Source organism: Oncorhynchus gorbuscha, linkage group LG22 (genome assembly GCF_021184085.1).
Source record: "Oncorhynchus gorbuscha isolate QuinsamMale2020 ecotype Even-year linkage group LG22, OgorEven_v1.0, whole genome shotgun sequence".
In the NCBI taxonomy this organism is placed as follows: Eukaryota; Metazoa; Chordata; class Actinopteri; order Salmoniformes; family Salmonidae; genus Oncorhynchus; species Oncorhynchus gorbuscha.
Window position 1 is genome coordinate 35089651 of NC_060194.1, and position 17097 is coordinate 35106747.

General features: G+C 42.2%; 1 protein-coding gene across 2 annotated transcripts in view; it reads left to right on the forward strand.

Annotated features, from left to right (window-relative positions):
• The window catches only part of LOC124009773 (ephrin type-A receptor 3-like), a 255550-nt gene extending 241459 nt beyond the window's left edge, over positions 1-14091 (forward strand). The window contains exons 15-19 of one of the 2 annotated variants that reach the window (XM_046321925.1): positions 1841-2050; positions 11513-11662; positions 11885-12078; positions 12236-12376; positions 12522-14091. In XM_046321925.1, coding sequence (XP_046177881.1) covers positions 1841-2050; positions 11513-11662; positions 11885-12078; positions 12236-12376; positions 12522-12621 — 795 coding nt within the window. In that variant the 3' untranslated portion in view covers positions 12622-14091. The remainder of the gene's footprint in view (positions 1-1840; positions 2051-11512; positions 11663-11884; positions 12079-12235; positions 12377-12521) is intronic. The other variant, XM_046321926.1, reaches the window with a different exon arrangement.
• Positions 14092-17097: the final 3006 nt, after the last annotated feature.

The window sequence follows — 17097 nt, forward strand, 5'->3', positions numbered from 1 at the left end:
AAAGAAATCAGTACTAAAAGAACACCAATAAGAAGAGGAGACTTGTATGGGCCAGGAAACATGAGCAATGGACATTAGACAGGTCAAAATTTGTCCTTCGGTCTGAAGTCCAAATTGGAGATTTTTGGTTCCAACCGCCGTGTCTTACACACCTCCAGGCAGTGTAAGGGCTATTTTACCAAGACGAAGAGTGATGGAGTGCTGCATCAGATGACCTGACTTCCACAATCACCTGACCTCAACCAAATTGAAATGGTTTGTGATGAGTCGGACCGCAGTGTGAAGGAAAAGCAGCCAACATGTGGCAAACCCTTCAAGCTGGTTGAGAGAACGCCAAGAGTGTGCAAAGGGTGGCTACTTTGAAGAATATCAAATATAAAATATCTTTTGATTTGTTTAACACTTTTTTGGTTACTACATGATTCCATGTGTTCTTTTATAGTTTTGATGCCTTCATTGTTATTCTACAATGTAGAAGATAGTCAAAATAATGAAAAACCCTTTGATGAGTAGGTGTTGTAAAACAATGGACTGGTAGTGTATCTCCTCTACCGGTGTTTCAGCAGCTGCGGAGCAAGTTAATTAGGTCTTGTTTTGTGAAATGCTGATTGATTGCTCTGTCTCTCTAACCCACAGACTTCCTCCTTTAACAATCTCCTTATAGCACTTCCAGTAAGGGATTTGAGAGAGAAGGGGGGAGTGGGGGTTGGAGAGTGGAAGGGAGGGAGATAGAGGGAGGAGAAAGAAATGGGGTGATAGAGACAATAAGAAAGAGAGAGGGAGAGAGGGGTTAAATAGAATGAAAGAGAGAGAGGGAGAGGGGTGAAAGTGAAATAGAATGAAAGAGAGAGATGCATTGTTTTTGTGACCAGTGCTTCTTCATTGATCTGGGGTCTAATGAAACCTGTGTAACTCTGTGTTTAGCCTATTACCCATAAAACTGATCTCAGAATTATATTGGCTTTTTATGAGCGTCATTATGCTCACTACCCAGATCAAACATCGCCAACGCATGTGTGTGTGTGTGTGTGTGTTTGAGAGAGCAGTCTTCTTTCTCTTCCCTGTCAGTTTTCATCATCATTTAGCCAGATTACCATGGAGGGGAATGGGCTCCACTTAAAGAGAACTGTATCTGTATTGCGGTAATGAGAGTGGTAACAGTGGTGATCTGTTCTCAGTGATACAGCCTGCTGTATATTAGTAGAGGAACTGTGGAGAAGGATTTATGAGATAGAGTCAGGCTGGGGGTGTTATTCACAGAGCAGGACTGCTGTGGTGGTAACACAATGCGCATATGTGTGTTCAATGAAATTCAAGACAATTCAATAAACTTTATTGTTCCCCAAGGGTAAATTGTTGCTGGGCTGATGGTGACAACACCGACAGAACATACAACAGCGAACATCTCTCTCTCTCTCTCTCTCTCTCTCTCTCTCTCTCTCTCTCTCTCTGTCTCTCTCTCTGTCTCTCTCTCTCTCTCTCTCTCTCTCTCTCTGTCTGTCTCTCTCTCTCTCTCTCTCTCTCTCTCTCTCTCTCTCTCTCTCTCTCTCTCTCTCTCTCTCTCTCTCTCTCTCTCTCTCTCTCTCTCTCTCTCTCTCTCTCTCTCTCTCTCTCTCTCTCTCTCTCTCTCTCTCTCTCTCTCTCTCTCTCTCTCTCTCTCTCTCTCTCTCTCTCTCTCTCTCTCTCTCTCTCTCTCTCTCCTCTCTCTCTCTCTCTCTCTCTCTCTCTCTCTCTCTCTCTCTCTCTCTCTCTCTCTCTCTCTCTCTCTCTCTCTCTCTATCTCTCCATTTCTCCCCCACCCCTCTTTCTCTCTGTCTCTCCCTCTTCCTCTTTCCAATAGAAACAAGACGGTCAGTTCACAGTGATCCAGCTGGTGGGCATGCTGCGGGGCATTGCGTCGGGCATGAAGTACCTGTCTGACATGAGCTACGTTCACCGAGACCTGGCCGCACGCAACATCTTGGTCAACAGCAACCTGGTGTGTAAGGTGTCTGACTTCGGCCTGTCACGAGTACTGGAGGACGACCCTGAGGCAGCATACACCACACAGGTAAGACAGACACACACCCTTATACCACACGGGTAAGACAGACACACACCATTATACCACACGGGTAAGACAGACACACACCCTTATACCACATGGGTAAGACAGACACACACCCTTATACCACATGGGTAAGACAGACACACACCATTATACCACACGGGTAAGACAGTCACACACCATTATACCACACGGGTAAGACAGACACACACCATTATACCACACGGGTAAGACAGACACACACACTTATACCACATGGGTAAGACAGACACACACCATTATACCACACGGGTAAGACAGTCACACACCATTATACCACACGGGTAAGACAGACACACACCATTATACCACACGGGTAAGACAGACACACACACTTATACCACATGGGTAAGACAGACTCACACCATTATACCACACGGGTAAGACAGACACATACCCTTAAACCACATGGGTAAGACAGACACACACCCTTATACCACACGGGTAAGACAGTCACACACCATTATACCACAGTCCCTGTTAGTCTAAATTGGTAAGACAGACACACACCATTATACCACATGGGTAAGACAGACACACACACTTATACCACATGGGTAAGACAGACACACACCATTATACCACACGGGTAAGACAGACACACACCCTTATACCACACGGGTAAGACAGACACACACCATTATACCACACGGGTAAGACAGACACACACCCTTATACCACATGGGTAAGACAGACACACACCATTATACCACACGGGTAAGACAGGAGACACACACCATTATACCACACGGGTAAGACAGACACACACCCTTATACCACACGGGTAAGACAGACACACACCATTATACCACATGGGTAAGACAGACACACACCCTTATACCACATGGGTAAGACAGACACACACCATTATACCACACGGGTAAGACAGACACACACCCTTATACCACATGGGTAAGACAGACACACACCCTTATACCACACGGGTAAGAGAACCCGAGAATGGGTTATGCGAAGGATTATTACATTTAAATCCTTGTTTTTGAAAGGCTCATACATGATGGTGCAATTGGAATTTGCTTAGACAGTAAATATTTGTATTAAAGTTGTAGCCTTCTGTATGTTAGTGAGGAAGAGAAGGAGAGAGCTCGTTAGTCCATATCAGTGCCCCTGTCCACCCATACTGTCGTATGTTGGTATTTCCTCTCTTACCTCTCTCATCCACCTCACCCCTCATCCCCCTTTTCTAACTTCCTAGCCTTTCTCCTTCTCACATCTCTCTCTCATTTCCTCACTCCCTAGCCTTTCTCCTTCTCACCTCACGCTCCTTTCCTCACTCCCTAGCCTTTCTCCTTCTTACCTCTCTCCTTTCCTCACTCCCTAGCCTTTCTCCTTCTTACCTCTCTCTCCTTTCCTCACTCCCTAGCCTTTCTCCTTCTCACCTCTTGCTCCTTTCCTCACTCCCTAGCCTTTCTCCTTCTCACCTCTCGCTCCTTTCCTCACTCCCTAGCCTTTCTCGTTCTCAACTCTCTTTCCTTTCCTCTTTCCCCCTTACCTCTTACCTCCAAATTTCCCCTTTATTCCCTTCTTTTTTTGTGAGAGAAAGAGAGAGGGGGGTAGAATGACAAATCACGCGTGAAACAGCCTGTCAGTCCCTGTTAGTCTAAATTGAGATGAGACGGATCCGTTTCGCCAATATGAAAGCTTTTTTTTGCTGCAGCTACCTAGCCTAGCTTGCTGATATTTATCAGACAAGTGAAAGTGAGGCCTATTTCTGGTCCATGTATTTCATGATACTTATTTGCTAAAACACCTTGCTACAAGTGGCAACTTTGTTTCAAAGTTTAATCACTTCATTGTAAAGAGACACTGTTACTGTGAAAACAGTCAAATCAAATCAAATTTGTCACATGCTCCGAATAGAACACCTTACAGTGAAATGCTTACTTACAAGGCCTTAATCAACAATGCAGGTTTAAAATAATAATAATAATAATAATAAAAGAGCAGCAGTAAAATAACAGCAGCGAGGCTATATACAGGAGGTACCGGTACAGAGTCAATGTGGAGGCTATATACAGGAGGTACCGGTACAGAGTCAATGTGGAGGCTATATACAGGAGGTACAGAGTCAATGTGGAGGCTATATACAGAGTCAATGTGGAGGCTATATACAGGAGGTATCTTTACAGAGTCAATGTGGAGGCTATATACAGGAGGTATCTTTACAGAGTCAATGTGGAGGCTATATACAGGAGGTACCGGTACAGAGTCAATGTGGAGGCTATATACAGGAGGTACCGGTACAGAGTCAATGTGGAGGCTATATACAGGAGGTACCGGTACAGAGTCAATGTGGAGGCTATATACAGGAGGTACCGGTACAGAGTCAATGTGGAGGCTATATACAGGAGGTACCGGTACAGAGTCAATGTGGAGGCTATATACAGGAGGTACCGGTACAGAGTCAATGTGGAGGCTATATACAGGAGGTACCGGTACAGAGTCAATGTGGGAGAGGTTGTTGAGGGAGAGGTTGTTGGCCTGGCACCACACAGTCAGGTCTCTGACCTCCTCCCTATAGGCTGTCTCATTGTTGTCCGTGATCAGGCCTACCACTGTTGTGTCGTCTGCAAATTTAATAATGGTGTTGGAGTCGTGCCTGGCCATGCAGTAATGAGTGAACAGGGATTACAGGAGGGACTGAGCACGGACCCCTGAGGCACCCCCGTGTTGAGGATCAGCGTGGCAGATGTGTTGTTACCTACCCTTACCACCTGGGGGCGGGCCATCAAGAAGTCCAGGATCCAGTTGCAGAGGGAGGTGTATAGTCCCAGGGTCCTTAATCTCAACTGCTCATCTCGTCTTCAAAAAGAAAGGAAGACCATTGATTAAAATGCCTTCATTTGTATTGCATGTTCAATGGAAACAAAGTTTAAAAACTCTTCCGCTGCAAGGCCTTCGTCAGGGAATACACTATTTGATCTGAATGGCCGGTCTTCAGTCAGCTGTTCTGCAACGTAATATTCTAAAACTGGCTAGCTTTGTCTTGTCTCATGTCGGCTGTTGTATCTGATCTGTGCTTAAAACTTCTTATGGCTAGGGGTCCCCCCCAACATTCCGCTGAAAAGGAAGCGCGGGATATTCAAAAATATTTTTTAGACATTTTAAACTTTCACACATTAACAAGTCCAATACAGCAAATGAAAGATGAACATATTGTTAACAGTGCCCCTTGTCTTCCTACTGGGATAATTGCAGGTTTCACAAAGAAAAAGCTTTTATTGTCTTACCTCTCTCTCTTATCCCTTCACCCCTCGATCCTCTCACCCGTTTAGTCCATTGTCCCTTCCTTTACCCCCTGGAGATGAATAGAGAGAGCTCGTTCTAATGCCCAATGCCAGATCAACTCCTTTACCCCCTGGAGATGAATAGAGAGAGCTCGTTCTAATGCCCAAAGCCAGATCAACTCCTTTACCCCCTGGAGATGAATAGAGAGAGCTCGTTCTAATGCCCAATGCCAGATCAAATCCTTTACACCCTGGAGATGAATAGAGAGAGCTCGTTCTAATGCCCAATGCCAGATCAACCCCTTTACCCCCTGGAGATGTATAGAGAGAGCTCGTTCTAATGCCCAATGCCAGATCAACTCCTTTACCCCTGGAGATGAATAGAGAGAGCTCGTTCTAATGCCTAATGCCAGATCAACTCCTTTACCCCCTGGAGATGAATAGAGAGAGCTCGTACCCCTGGAGATGAATAGAGAGAGCTCGTTCATGCCCTGGAGATAATGCCCAATGCCAGATCAACTCCTTTACCCCTGGAGATGAATAGAGAGAGCTCGTTCTAATGCCCAATGCCAGATCAACTCCTTTACCCCCTGGAGATGAATAGAGAGAGCTCGTTCTAATGCCCAATGCCAGATCAACTCCTTTACCCCCTGGAGATGAATAGAGAGAGCTCGTTCTAATGCCCAATGCCAGATCAACTCCTTTACCCCCTGGAGATGAATAGAGAGAGCTCGTTCTAATGCCCAATGCCAGATCAACCCCTTTACCCCTTGGAGATGTATAGAGAGAGCTCGTTCTAATGCCCAATGCCAGATCAACTCCTTTACCCCCTTGGCAATTCCAGAAGATATAAAAGTACTGGTTATAATCCGTTCAGATCTACAAAGAAGCATAGCGGGCAAAGGGTTAGAGGTTGGAATTGGACATATGTATCTTCCTAACTACCCAGCACTCTCCACTCCAGGTGCTAAAAGACCTGCTGGTTTCAAGGTTGCTCCTAACAAGCCCTAATTATTCAAATAAGTTATTAGGCTTAACGAGACATAATGAGTGGTGGGATTCATGTGAATCTGGCTCAGGGTTTAGTGTAGAGGAATAAAGTAGTTTGTTGGAGCAGTCAAACTTGAAGAAGAGGAGAGAGGATGAACCTGTCCAAATACGAACATGGGAATTAAAAAGTAACGAGAAGAGAGTGGAGGAACCAGTCCAAATGTGAAAATGTGAATTAAAAAGTAACAAGGAGAGAGTGGAATTAAAAGGTTGTGGAATTAAAAAGGTTTAAAAAAAAGCCAGCAGCAAATATGAAGACATCTCATCATCACTGTGCTGTAATGGGGAAAGATAGAAAGATAGCTAGTAGCCGTTGAGAAGCTAGTAGCCACTGAGAACATTTTACATGCTATAAATAATGCATTATATTATAACATACAACATAGACACAGCCTTATAACTCACCTACATGTAACCCCATTCACTGAGCATTATACACAGGCTGTAAATGGCGTAATAAGCAGCACTGCACTGCATGGTGCCTCATATGATATGCTCACACAAAGACACTTCTCCATCGGTATTCACAGGGAAGTGTTAGAGATGTTTCTTTAATGGGGCATTAGCATAGATAGCCCTGGAGAGGGAGGAGAGGAGAGGGAGAAGAGGGAGGTTTAGTAGGAGAGAGAGATGGAGAGTAAGAGTGAAGCGAGATTAGGAAGAGATGGAGCGAGAGAGAAGGGAGGGAAGGAGTTAGAGAGAGACCCACAAAGAATTGGAAAACAAATCAAACATTACCACAGGGTACAGCAGCAAGATGTACAGTGCATTCGGAAAGTAGTCAAATCCCTTGACTTTTTCCACATTTTATTACATTACAGCCTTATTCTAAAATGTATTAAAATACATTTTTTCCTCATCAATCTTCACACAATACCCCATAATGCCAAAGAAAATTGAGCTCAGGTGCATCATGTTTCCATTGATCATCCTTGAGATGTTTCTACAACTTGATTGGAGTCCACCTGTGGTAAATTAAATTAATGGACATGATTTGGAAAGGCACACACCTGTCTATATAAGGTCCTACAGATGACAGTGCATGTCAGAGCAAAAACCAAGCCATGAGGTCGAAGGAATTGTCCATAGAGGTCCGAGAGAGGATTGTGTCGAGGCACAGATCTGTGGACGGGTACCAAAAATGTCTGCAACTTTGAAGGTCTCCAAGATCACAGTGACCTCCATCATTCATAAATGGAAGAAGTTTCGAATCACCAAGACTCTTCCTATAGCCGGCCGCCCGGCCAAACTGAGCAACCATCTCTGTAGCACTCCACCAAACTTGGATTCTAGATGGAAGCCACTCCTCAGTAAAAGGCACATGACAACCCACCTGGCCTTTGCTAAAAGGCACCTAAAGGACTCTCAGACCATGAACAACAAGATTCTCTGGTCTGATGAAACCAAGTTTTAACTCCTTGGCCTGAATGCCATGCGTCATGTCTGGATGAAAACTGGCACCATCCTTACGGTGAAGCATGGTGGTGGCAGCATCATGCTGTGGAGATGTTTTTCAGTGACAGGGACTGGGAGACTAGTCAGGATCGAGGGAAAGATGAACAAAGCAAAGTACAGAAAGATCCTTAAAGAAAACCTGCTCCAGAGAACTCAGGACCTCAGAATGGTGCGAAGGTTCACCTTCCAACAGGACAACGACCTTAAGCACACAGCCAAGAAAACGCAGGAGTGGCTTCGGGACAAGTCTCTGAATGTATTTGAGTTGCCCATCCAGGACTTGAACCCGATCTAAGATCTCTGGAGAGACCTGAAAATAGCTGTGCAACGACAAGGATCTGCAGAGGAGAATGGGATAAAATTCCCAAATACAGGTGTGCCAAGCTTGTAGCATCATTCTCAAGAAGACATTAGGCTGTAATCACTGCCATAGGGGCTTCTACAAAGTAATGAGTAAAGGGTCTGAATACTGAATGTTGATATCATATTTAATTTTTTTATTATTATAAATGTGCAAAAATGTCTAATATTCTGTTTTTGCTTTTTCATTATGAGGTGTTGTGTGTTGATTGATGAGGGGAAAAAACAATTGAATCAATTTGAGAATAAATCTGTAATGTAATAAAATGTGTAAAAAGTCAAGGGGTCTGAATACTTTCCAAATGCACTGTTTGACCTGTTGCTATGAGATAAGGTGAACCAGTGCAGCACAAACAACATGTAAATACCAACAATATTTATGTGTTTATTTATCTTTACCTACTATTTGTACTACAACTATTTGCACCTTGCTAAAACATAGCTGATAATATAGTTTATACTATAACTCTTGAAATGTCTTTATTCTTTTCAAACCCTTGGGAGTGCAATGTTTACTTTAGATTTTTTATAGTTTTTTTGTTGATGATGTTTTGAGTCTTCTCACTTTTGTTCGTTGTTTATTTTACTTGCTTTGGCAAGGTAAACACGTTTCCAATACCAATAAAGCCCATTTGAATTGAATTGAAAGAGAGAGAGAGAGAGAAGGGAGGGAGAAAGAGAGAGATGAGAGAAAATTAGAGAGGGGGGGAGTGAGGGATAGAGTTAGAGAGAAAGCAAGAGAGAGAGTAAACGTGGAGCGAGATGAAGAGGAGAGAGGGAGAGATGTACTGTGGATAGAGACTGCTCACTTTGTCTCTTTAATTTGACTTTGACTAGAGTGCTGGGACTATAGGAGTGCAGTAGTAGAATGTTAAAATACTGGTGTGATCTGCATAGGGAGTCAAACAGGCATCCTAATGTTGTCTCCTGTGTCCTTCTTATACACAGTCTCCAATGCCGTTTAAAAGCCGGTTTTCTGCTGAAACTACTCCATATGAAGAGTTTCTTCAAATCATCTGACATTTTGGTAAATTAGCTTTTATTGATTAAACAGAGATGGTTTGCTTTTTCACTATCTATTCACTTGGTTTCATCACTTGATGGTTTCATTTTAGAGAGACAAGTAGTTACGTATTTTTCTTAATTTTTTACTATTTTCTACATTGTAGAATACTAGTGAAGACATCAAAACTATGGAATAACACATATGGAATCATGTAGTAACCAAAAAAGTGTTGAACAAATCAAATATATTTTATATTTGAGATTTGTCAAAGTTGCCAACCTTTGCCTTGATGACAGCTTTGAACACTCTAGACATTCTCAACCAGCTTCATAAACTGGTCACCTGGAATGTATTTCATTAATGGGTGTGCCTTGTTAAAAGTTAATTTGTGGAATTTCTTTCCTCCTTAATGCCTTTGAGCCAATCAGTGGTGATGTGACAAGGTAGGGGTGGCATACGGAAGATATTTGGTAAATACCTATTTGGTAAAATACCAAGTCTATATTATGGCAAGAACAGCTCAAATAAGCAAAGATAAATGATAGTCCATCATTACTTTAAGGCAAGAAGGTCAGTCAATTCTGAAAATTTCAGTGCAGTTGCAAGCGCTATGATGAAACTCTCATGAGAACCGCCACAGGGAAGGAAGACCCAGAGTGCAGAAGATAAGTTCATTAGAGTTAACTTCAGATTGCAGCCTAAATAAATGCTTCACAGAGTTCAAGTAACAGACACATTCAAACATCGGCTGTTAAAGGAGACTGCGTTAATCAGGCCTTCATGGTTGAATTGCTGCAAATAAATCACTACTAAAAGGACACAAATAAAAAGAAGAGACTTGCTTGGGCCAAGAAACACGAAAAATGGACATTAGACCGGTGGAAATCTGTCCTTTGGTCTGATGAGTCCAAATTTGAGATTTTTGGTTCCAACCACCGTGTCTTTGTGAGACGCGGAGTAGGTGAACAGATTATCTCCTCAAGTGTGGCTCCCATTGTGAAGCATGGAGGAGGAGGAGTGATAGTGAGGGGGTGCTTTGCTGGTGACACTGCCTGTGATTTATTTAGAATTCAAGGCACACTTAATCAGCATGGTTACCACAGAATTCTGTAGCGATACACCATCCATCTTGTTTGCGCTTATTGGGACTATCATTTGATTTTCAACAGGACAATGAACCAAAACACACCTCCAGGTTGTGTAAGGGTTATTTGACCCAGAAGGAGAGTGATGGAGCGCTGCATCAGATGATCTGCCCTCCACAATCACCTGACCTCAACCCAATTGAGATGGTTTGGGATGAGTTGGACCGCAGAGTGAAGGAAAAGCAGCCAACAAGTGCTCAACATATGTGGGAACTCCTTCAAGACTGTTGGAAAATCATTACTCATGAAACTGGTTGAGAGAATGCTAAGGTGTACAAAGCTGTCATCAACGCAAAGGGTGGCTACTTTGAAAAATATAACATTTATTTTGATTTGTTTAACACTTTTTTGATTGCTATGTGATTCCATGTGTAATTTCATAGTGTTGATTTCTCCACTATTATTCTACAATGTAGAAAATATTTAAAATAATGAAAAACCTTTGAATGAGTAGGTTTGTCCAAACTTTTGACTGGTATTGTAGATTCTCTTATCCAGAGCGACTTACAGTTAATGTATTCATCTTAAAACAGCTTGTTGAGACGACCACATTCCAGCTACAATGTATATAAAAGCATTCAGCAACAACAAAAACGTTTTAATACACAGCTAAAATGTATTAATAAAAAATCTGAGAACATTAATATTTTACACATACATGAAGGTACCCATAAGCAATCATTTCTCGTGAAAAAAACACATGTAAAAAATTGTCGGATATAGCTTTGGAAATAAACTCTTCATATACACTTCTTTTATCTTTATTTTCCCTGTGAACAACAAAGTAAAAAATGGCTTGTGAAAGATGAGTGAAAAGGGAGAGATGGAGGAAGGAAGTCAAAGCACTACTGCGTTCCCTCTGTTGGTGTGTGAATAGAAAGAGATGCTCTGTGTTTGAGGGTTTTAATCAATAAAAAGTATGAGGTAAAACCGTAAGACTACTCTGTTGTGTTTCCATGCAGTTCTTTGAGCTTTCCTACCTACGCCTCCACAATGTGCATTGTTCTCTCTCTTTCAACTCAATTCAATCATTTGCCAAAGTAGAAATGAATGAATTCTACTTGTTTAAAAAATATATTGTATCAGCCATTCAGCAATGGTTATATTAACCCTTTCTAAATGTGTTATTAACCCTTTATGATCATCTTATTAACCCTTCCAGGGAGGGAAGATCCCCATCCGATGGACGTCTCCAGAGGCTATTGCCTACAGGAAGTTCACGTCAGCCAGTGATGTGTGGAGCTATGGCATCGTCATGTGGGAGGTGGTCTCATACGGAGAGAGACCCTACTGGGAGATGTCCAACCAGGATGTGAGTAGTTTCATTATAATAAAGCACAGTGTCGGTGTATAGCTGATATGGTAATGATTCATCAATGATTTGTCTTGATGGCTGTTCTTGTCAGTCGTGAGTTGGTTTGGCGTAGAAGCTCTGTGGGCTCAGTTGGCTTTATCTCCCATACTCGGTAGGTGATTACTGTGATTGACTAAGGACCATGTAAGCCTCCTCTATTTTTTATTTCTTCCCCACTAGGTGATCAAAGCGATAGATGAGGGTTACCGTCTACCGGCCCCTATGGACTGTCCTGTGGTCCTCCACCAGCTGATGTTGGAGTGTTGGGAGAAGGGCCGCAGCGAACGGCCTAAGTTTGGTCAGATCGTCACCACCCTGGATAAGCTGATCAGAGACCCAGCCAGCCTCCGAGAGCTGGCCAACAGCTCATTATGGTGAGTTACAATGGGCCAAAACCACAGGCACAATCAGAACCACTGTAGACCCAGTCTTCAAGCACACACTGTTAGATCCATAATAAACTATTAGAACTAGTACTGTATCTGGACTGTCTTATTTAATGAATGTGTATATTCTCTCCTGTTTGCCCAGCAGGGAAGACCCGACCACTCCAGAGTTCAGTGTGAGTACGATGGAGGAGTGGCTGGATGCCATCAAGATGGGACAGTACAAGGGGAACTTCACCAGTGCTGGATACGTCACCCTGGACTCTGTCCTCTACATCAGCATCAGGTGAGATACATGGGCAGAGCTGTCCTGGGGCTGAGGTTAGGGCTGGAGAAAAGAGAGTAGGAATAGGCAGAGCTGGAGAAAAGAGGAGTCTGTTGTTAATTTTGTCATTTTGTAAACTCCCTTCTTCCTCTGTCCTCTCCTCTAGTGAGCTCGTTAAGATGGATGTGACCTTGGTGGGTCACCAGAAGAAGATCATCTCCAGTGTCCAGATCCTTCAGTCCCAGGGGACCCACGTCCAAGTATAACAGTTTCCCTATAGAGACACACTGGGAGGGAAAGCCAAAATGGATGCTCTTCTCTGAGTTTACCCATTGAGACACACTCAGATTGAGCCAACATGGACATTCTGGGTTGGTTTTCCCCATACAAAGACACTGAGATGGAGCCGTAATTTACGCTTAGCTCCTTTATTTCCTCTTTGTAGTTTCATCATTCCACCTGTCCTGGATGTTTTGATAGCGTAGGCACTTCCAGCTTCCGTCCACGCCTTCAGAGGCCTAGCAACCCAGCAACCTAAGATACCAGGCTTCAACCAAGACGTCTTTGTCCATATCAACAACAACAATAACAAAGCTAAAAAATAACAAAAAAGAAAATGTGATTATAATTCTCAACATTGTCTGTGAAGTTTTGTGTACAGTTGTTTTTATGGTCGTTTCTTTTTTCATTTTTTGATTAGCTTTGTTAATTTTCCACATAATTCACATGATCAATATTGTATGTGTATAGATAAGCGTTTACAAGAGGTGTGTGTCAGTCCGCCAGTCTAGAAAGTAATGTTGTTATCGCCAGGCAACGCAGGTGTGCTTTTCCTTCCTGGTGCATTTGTTGTCAGGTCCCTCTTTCTCTAAGCCCCTCCCCACAACGCTATAGGACCAATCATGATGTGTGGGGGAGATAGGAGGGAGAAATAGAAATATGTGAAAATATGAGATGGAGATGTCTATTCATGGTCTCAGAAGACTTCTGTTGCATTTGGCCAGGGATAGATACATGTAGGTGTTCCATAGCCACGACTTCCAGACTCACACAGTTCACTTGAATGAGATGCCCTGCCAGACTTCATTTAGGACAGCCTACAGCAGCTACCTATAGGTTGCAGTTAGTCACAAACCTGCAGTTCAATACAGTGTTAGGACATTTTCTGCTAGAGTTTGCCTTTGTGACAGAAGAAGAGCAAAGTAGATCATCTGTGAAGTTGACACTGTTTGCAATGTATATCTGTTTCTCAGATGTTTCTCCATGTATATTTAGTATTGCTCTGATATGTTGGGCCATGTCAGACAAGCAGGATTGGTTGTGAGGTAGACTTGACTTGAGTGAAGTGAGTGGTGGTTTTTGCCTCATTTAACCCCTGATTAATGTGGGTTTAGTCACAGTTTGTGCTAATCACCTCTGTTCAGTGACTAATATGGGTTCAGTGACAGTTTGTGCTAACCACCTCTGTTCAGTGACTAATATGGGTTCAGTGACAGTTTGTGCTAACCACCTCTGTTCAGTGACTAATATGGGTTCAGTGACAGTTTGTGCTAACCACCTCTGTTCAGTGACTAATATGGGTTCAGTCACTGTTTGTGCTAACCACCTCTGTTCAGTGATTAATGTGGGTTTAGTCACAGTTTGTGCTAACCACCTCTGTTCAGTGACTAATATGGGTTCAGTGACAGTTTGTGCTAACCACCTCTGTTCAGTGACTAATATGGGTTCAGTGACAGTTTGTGGGTTCAACCATCTCTGTTCAGTGACTAATATGGGTTAAATCATAGTTTGTGCTAACCATCACTGTTCAGTGATTAATATGGGTTAAATCACAGTTTGTGCTAACCATCACTGTTCAGTGATTAATATGGGTTCAATCATAGTTTGTGCTAACCATCTCTGTTCAGTGATGGGTTAGTCACTGTTTGGGTTTAGTTCAGTTTGTGGTTTAACCACCTCTGTTCAGTGACTAATATGGGTTCAGTCACAGTTTGTGCTAACCACCTCTGTTCAGTGACTAATATGGGTTCAGTGACAGTTTGTGCTAACCACCTCTGTTCAGTGACTAATATGGGTTCAGTCACTGTTTGTGCTAACCACCTCTGTTCAGTGACTAATATGGGTTCAGTCACTGTTTGTGCTAACCACCTCTGTTCAGTGACTAAAATGGGTTTAGTCACAGTTTGTGCTAAACACCTCTGTTCAGTGATTAATATGGGTTCAATCATAGTTTGTGCTAACCATCTCTGTTCAGTGACTAATATGGGTTAAATCATAGTTTGTGCTAACCATCACTGTTCAGTGATTAATATGGGTTAAATCATAGTTTGTGCTAACCATCACTGTTCAGTGATTAATATGGGTTCAATCATAGTTTGTGCTAACCATCTCTGTTCAGTGACTAATATGGGTTCAGTCACTGTTTGTGCTACCCACCTCTGTTCAGTGACTAATATGGGTTCAGTGACAGTTTGTGCTAACCACCTCTGTTCAGTGATTAATATGGGTTTAGTCACAGTTTGTGCTAACCACCTCTGTTCAGTGACTAATATGGGTTTAGTCACTGTTTGTGCTAACCACCTCTGTTCAGTGACTAATATGGGTTCAGTCACTGTTTGTGCTAACCACCTCTGTTCAGTGACTAAAATGGGTTTAGTCACAGTTTGTGCTAAACACCTCTGTTCGGTGATTAATATGGGTTCAGTGACAGTTTGTGCTAACCACCTCTGTTCAGTGACTAATATGGGTTTAGTCACAGTTTGTGCTAACCACCTCTGTTCAGTGATTAATATGGGTTCAGTGACAGTTTGTGCTAACCATCTCTGTTCAGTGATTAATATGGGTTAAATCATAGTTTGTGCTAACCATCTCTGTTCAGTGACTAATATGGGTTAAATCATAGTTTGCGCTAACCACCTCTGTTCAGTGATTAATATGGGTTAAATCATAGTTTGTGCTAACTATCTCTGTTCAGTGATTAATATGGGTTAAATCACAGTTTGTGCTAACCACCTCTGTTCAGTGATTAATATGGGTTCAGTCACAGTTTGTGCTAACCACCTCTGCTCAGTGATTAATATGGGTTAAATCATAGTTTGTGCTAACCATCTCTGTTCAGTGATTAATATGGGTTAAATCATAGTTTGCGCTAACCATCTCTGTTCAGTCATTAATATTGGTTCAGTGACAGTTTGTGCTAACCATCTCTGTTCAGTGATTAATATTGGTTCAGTGACAGTTTGTGCTAACCACCTCTGTTCAGTGATTAATATTGGTTCAGTGACAGTTTGTTCTAACCAGCTCTGTTCAGTGATTAATATTGGTTCAGTGACAGTTTGTGCTAACCACCTCTGTTCAGTGATTAATATGGGTTCAGTGACAGTTTGTGCTAACCACCTCTGTTCAGTGACTAATATGGGTTTAGTCACAGTTTGTGCTAACCACCTCTGTTCAGTGATTAATATGGGTTCAGTCACAGTTTGTGCTAACCATCTCTGTTCAGTGACTAATATGGGTTTAGTCACAGTTTGTGCTAACCACCTCTGCTCAGTGATTAATATGGGTTAAATCATAGTTTGTGCTAACCATCTCTGTTCAGTGATTAATATGGGTTAAATCATAGTTTGTGCTAACCATCTCTGTTCAGTGATTAATATGGGTTAAATCATAGTTTGTGCTAACCATCTCTGTTCAGTGATTAATATTGGTTCAGTGACAGTTTGTGCTAACCATCTCTGTTCAGTGATTAATATTGGTTCAGTTTGTCACCTCTGTTCAGTGATTTATTGGTTCAGTGTCTAACCATCTCTGTTCAGTGATTAATATTGGTTCAGTGACAGTTTGTGCTAACCACCTCTGTTCAGTGATTAATATGGGTTCAGTCACAGTTTGTGCTAACCATCTCTGTTCAGTGACTAATATGGGTTTAGTCACAGTTTGTGCTAACCACCTCTGCTCAGTGATTAATATGGGTTAAATCATAGTTTGTGCTAACCATCTCTGTTCAGTGATTAATATGGGTTAAATCATAGTTTGTGCTAACCATCTCTGTTCAGTGATTAATATGGGTTAAATCATAGTTTGCGCTAACCATCTCTGTTCAGTGATTAATATTGGTTCAGTGACAGTTTGTGCTAACCATCTCTGTTCAGTGATTAATATTGGTTCAGTGACAGTTTGTGCTAACCACCTCTGTTCAGTGATTAATATTGGTTCAGTGACAGTTTGTGCTAACCACCTCTGTTCAGTGATTAATATTGGTTCAGTGACAGTTTGTGCTAACCACCTCTGTTCAGTGATTAATATTGGTTCAGTGACAGTTTGTGCTAACCACCTCTGTTCAGTGATTTCAACTGCTTCCAAATCTATGAGTCAAGGCCTGCTAACCTAATTTCCTGGATAAGTAAAAAACATCAGTGTTCTGTACTCAAAAGAACAACATTTACTGCATATGAAAACCAACATCCCCCTTGATTTGGGAAGGGAAGAGTGGCGTTATCCTTGAAAACCTGGTTAGCGGTTTAGTTTGAAAATGGTCATCATTGTGCACTGTACCGCTGTATGTATCTGTTCATGATAACAGTGTTATTCTACTACCTGACAGGACTACAAACACAACAACATACAGTAAATACCAATGTACCATAATGTAAAATATGTACAGTGTTGATTTGAAACTCTAAAATGTTTGTCACAATAATGGTGATGATGATGATGATGATTACGTTGATAATGATGGTGAT